Source organism: Oryzias melastigma, linkage group LG16 (assembly GCF_002922805.2).
Source record: "Oryzias melastigma strain HK-1 linkage group LG16, ASM292280v2, whole genome shotgun sequence".
Lineage (NCBI taxonomy): Eukaryota > Metazoa > Chordata > Actinopteri > Beloniformes > Adrianichthyidae > Oryzias > Oryzias melastigma.
Genome location: NC_050527.1, coordinates 15900855 through 15905450, shown reverse-complemented (window position 1 = coordinate 15905450; position 4596 = coordinate 15900855). Strand labels below are relative to the sequence as shown.

The 4596-nt window shown below is 37.4% G+C and overlaps 1 protein-coding gene across 2 annotated transcripts; it reads right to left on the bottom strand.

Annotated features, from left to right (window-relative positions):
• Positions 1–207: 207 nt before the first annotated feature.
• LOC112143148 (protein NDRG1) lies at positions 208–3553 on the bottom strand. Of its 2 annotated transcripts, XM_024266915.2 has the most exons (13): positions 3296–3553; positions 3138–3237; positions 2896–3001; positions 2486–2606; positions 2344–2406; positions 2214–2274; positions 1784–1870; positions 1422–1478; positions 1166–1332; positions 986–1085; positions 875–910; positions 745–796; positions 208–551 (listed from the first exon to the last, which is right to left on the bottom strand). In XM_024266915.2, exons 2-13 carry the CDS (start codon positions 3186–3188, stop codon positions 325–327), a joined length of 1128 nt encoding a protein of 375 aa, XP_024122683.1. In that variant the 5' UTR covers positions 3189–3237; positions 3296–3553; the 3' UTR covers positions 208–324. The 2 variants fall into 2 exon arrangements, with proteins under 2 accessions (XP_024122683.1, XP_036071953.1); XM_036216060.1 differs by having other exon boundaries at positions 3138–3553.
• Positions 3554–4596: the final 1043 nt, after the last annotated feature.

Genomic DNA, 4596 nt, shown 5'->3' with positions numbered 1-4596 from the left:
TGATCATACAGGTAGAAACACATGCATTAACATAAAATGGATTTACTTTTACAGAGTTGGAACATTATTTGCCTTATATGATGATGAACATAAATATATGAAGTATCTTTACATTTAATCTCTTGAATAATTCAGTGACACAAGGAGGAATGAAAGTGGGAGGGAAAAGAAAAAGAAATGTAAGGTTTTTAGTTTTCAGAAGAGATGACTAGAAATACAACCCCAGACTGATTGCAAGTAGAAAAGAAAAGAAGGAAGGGAGGAATCAAGTAAATCAAGAGGCATCGTTTGAATAAAGTGCAAGGGGTGCTAGCTGTGTGCACTTTAGCATGCTACTTCAGTGGCCTTCGAGGTGTTCTGGTTGATGGGGGAAACACTTTCCATGGAGACGTCCGTGTTTGTGCGCCCACGCTTCTCCTCTGTGCCCTGAGAGTGCATCCGGCCCCGCTGCAGCTCGTTGGTGTGTGAGCGGCTCCGGGGGCCTTCAAACGACACGGAGCTGGTGCTGGAGGTGGTTCTGGAGCGCAGCCGGGTCATGCTGGCACTGGACACTGCAAACAAAACAGAGGCAGGATTTATTAGCCACAAATTCCAAAAGTAATGACTTTTCTATTTTGTTGTTTTGTTGATTCAATCTGAATTCTTTTATTTTCATGTTAATTCCATAAAAAAATGGAGAAGTGGTCCAATGAATAAAGGAGAGAAGGATATTTCACAAAAGTATAAGATAATAAACAGACTTACAGTATCCCAAGCCTTGGATGAAATACTTGAGGGCTTCAATCACTTTAGCTGGCTGTGAGGAAATAGTAAAAAGCATATTAAATTTATTTAAAAATATACATTATTCTATATTTTAAGTTGTCTGTCATACCTGATCCACTTGAGGAAGACCGCCGCAATCCGCCATCTACAACAGAACATGATAACAGTGAGTTTATGCCTCATTCTGCATTACTCCTGCATCCACCTCACGTGCACATACCTTGAGCAGTGTGGTCTTGTTGGGGTTGAGTTTAGAGTTGCAGTCAACCACTGCCTCCACAGCTGGAGAATTATCCCCCACAACCAGAAGGGTGGAGCACCTACAACAGCAGACGGCTAAATTAGGTAAAGTTCCGATGAAGCCGGCTTAGAAAGAGGTCTGTAGCCTCAAGTGACTCACTTCAGGGTCCTGACGTTAATGTTCCCCCCAGAGACAGGCCTCTGCACATCCAGAGTGCTGCGGTTGTTGTAGGAGCGGAAGAACTGGTTGACGTTGGACTGGTTCATGGTCGCTGTGATGTAGTGACGATATGTCGCCACAAGGTCATGATTGGTCTGGATCTCTTCCTGTAATTAAAACAAAGATTGCACATCTGCTCTCTAAATTCATTTCTGTTTGAAAATAAAAGATACAAATGTCTGTTTTTTTACATTACCTTTCCAAACAAGTGTGCAATGAGTTTGTCTGGGAGAGTTTGCGTCCAATCTGTTAGCTGTAACACACACGACATTGCCAGGTTGGTGGATGATTCTGTTTTCGTCATGTTTTTATGTAAAATTAAAGATATACTCTACATCACACGTGTCAAAGTCAAGGCCCGGGGAAGTCTTTATTTTTTTCATTAAGTAAAGTCACTTTTTCACTGCAAGCATGCAAAACACCCTCATCGATGTCAATCACTTTCTGTCACAATCTAAAATCCAAAGTTTAAGTCAGACATTGAATAATTCAGTGACTGGACTATATTCATAAAGTATATTCTGAGTGTGGCGAGCATTTCTTAGACATAGTTCCTACCTTGTTTGCGACAGAATCCATCAGGCCCTCAGCATTGGGGTTGACATTGATCAGAACTAACCCATCCACTAAGTCAGGGTGATTCAGCTGTATGAAAGGAAAGCAAATGAGGATTATGGGTTTGTTTCCACTTTATTTTTCTTAACCCTTTAAAACCAGAGCTCCAGTGTTTATGTTCTTTGATTTACTGAAACTTTTCAACTGTTAGCACGATCAATATAATTATAGTAGATTCAGAATCTACTAGAATTATATTGATCGAGTTACAGTTATTTAAAGATTTTGTGTTTAAGCGTCACAGGTGAGACCTCAGGTGTTAAAAGTCTCAAAGTGTAAATATATTTTTACAAATATTTTTGATTATTTTTATTTTAATGTGTTTACCTTTAAAAATTTGAACACATTTAAAAGGAAAATGATAAAAACTCACAGCAAATCTGGCCAGGATGTATGCTCCTGCTCCAACTCCCAGTCCAATCACACTGCGCAGCCTGCAACACACCATCACAGAGTTAGTCACTAATAGACGCTTGACTGAAAGGTTTTTGTTTAAGACTTACCCAAAATTTTTGAGGACAGTGGGTAATGTTTCAGAGAGCTGGTCCATAGTGGGGTAGGTGTACCTGACAAACCAGAGTTAAGCAACTCTTGTTAAATAGTTGTACATAATAAAAAGAGTAGAGATAATAAGGGAAAACTCACAATGTTGGAAGAGATTTGGCTGCTTCTTGTTGTCCTGGAGCCTCGACGTGACAAACAGGCAAATGTCTGGCAATCTCCTGCATGTCTTCATGGTTGAACAGAGTCTCAAAACAGGACTTATCTACAAAACACAACAAATATACTCATTTAGTCAGAGCAAAACAAACAAAAAGATAAATCTAAACCTTTCAGGAAATGAAGGGTGTTTAGAATAAGCTATAAATAAACATTTGAGTATAAAAAATGGTTCCTAAAGTCATCCATTTTTGATAAATAACATATTACCAGAATAATATCAAGTAACAAAAAGTACATTTTGTATCATGCTTTTTTTTTTTTTATGGGAAAAGAACATCTTTGCTGGAGGATTTTAGTTTCGTCTCTGTCTGGAATCTGCAGCTGTGACTCACGGTTCAGTCCAACATCATGAAAGGTCAGGATGACGGGGCGGTTTGCCTTTGGAGTCCCTGTCATGATGCAGTGGACATCTCCGTAGTGAGTCTCCACGTACTCTTCCTAAAATGCAAACACACAACGTTTCTGTCCTGTTCAGCTTTATGACACTCATGTAGGCACAGACAAACACAACTAAAACCAGAATAAAAAGTCAGAAAGGATCTTAATAGTACCATAAGTTTTTAATTATACTCACAGTCACATGAGGCTCAAAGACAGAGTCACAGTCGTTCTCCTCCAGAACCATGGCTGCTGTGTCTGATTTGGTACCCGGATACTTGAAGACTCTTTATTTCCTGGCGGCCCAGCAGTCAGCCCAGTTTTCTGGCTATACGTTTGAGCTGGTTTTTATACCCTCAGATGCTGATCTGTTTCTAAGCCTTAACTCCAACCTGGGTCAGGCGTGGCCAACTGGCCTTCTCTTCCTTAATCTGACCTCAGGCTGCTGCGTTCCCACGGAAACAACACAAGATTTTCTTTAAGAATTAAGCACCACACTGCAAAAAAACGTGAAATCCTCCAAAAGAAAACAATTTTACGAAAAAGTATTTAAAAAACAAATATTTTGAGCACGTCTTTATTAATTTAATTGCATTCTTAACTCCTTTGTTTAGTTCTTTAAATAGATTTTTTTAGCTTTTTAAATACAGTATGATCACTAGACCTAAAAAAATGAACCATAGACTTTAAAGGACCACAGAAATCTCAACTTGTAAGTAAATGTTTATGTTAGATTTTCTCCTGTGAGACATCAATCACGACATGGTCTGCTGGGCCGTGAGTGGGTCAGCTGTTTAATCCCCAAGGTCCATCTGTTCTTTACAGTGAGGCCTTCACGTTATGTGCAGTTTATCTCAATAACACTTACAGCACGTACACAATTCAAGTCAAAGTGGAAAGTCGAATCAAACTTTAAAAGGACTTCTCATTAGCTGTTCTTGAAGAATTACTTTTATTTAATGTTCTTTATCAAAAATTCAAACCCATTTTTATTCTGTAAAGTGAGATTGAGCTTCATAATTTGTGTAGTGGCATTTATATTGTTTTTTTTTTCTTATTTTATGCTGGTTTTTCTTACTTTTTTCATGGATAGCATAAATCAAAATTTTGTTTTTCACTCTAAATGACCCAGATGATTCTATAAAAAAAAACTGAATTGTTGTTTAACTGAATAATTAAAAAAATGAACAGTGAAAATAAGTTTGAACTTCTCATTTTGGTCCCGTGCTCATGAATAAAATGTACCAGTTGTTTTTCCAAACCTTCTTCCAGGGATATCAAATATTCTGAGCTTAAGGTTTGTAGTAAATCTTCAGAACAGTTCAATGTTTTGCTCTTCATCATTCTTGGCTATCTTTTTCAGATAGAAATTCATGTGTTTTTGGCTGTCTGTGTTATTCTATTGGAAGACAGTTTTTATTCTTTTTTTTTTATTATTCATTTTCATTTTTATTTATTAAAAGGAAAACATGCAATATAACGTTGAGTTGTAAACTCAAACATGATGGGAAAAAAATGAAAAGGGGATATAAATAAGAAAAACTTATATTGTTCGCCCCTTTAAACAAATCAATAAATCAATCAGTAAGAAAGAAAAACACAAAACATTCTGCTGATTTAGGATACAATAAGAGAAGATTGGAAAAGAAAGAACA

Excerpts from the sequence above, each read along its gene's own strand:
- LOC112143148 (XM_036216060.1), bottom strand. The coding sequence starts at position 3,188 with ATGGTTCTGGAGGAGAACGACTGTGACTCTGTCTTTGAGCCTCATGTG. Across the intron at positions 2,607-2,895 it reads TCATGATGTTGGACTGAACC|ATAAGTCCTGTTTTGAGACT; the intron begins GTGAGTCACAGC and ends TGTGTTTTGTAG. Across the intron at positions 1,333-1,421 it reads TTGCACACTTGTTTGGAAAG|GAAGAGATCCAGACCAATCA; the intron begins GTAATGTAAAAA and ends TTTTAATTACAG.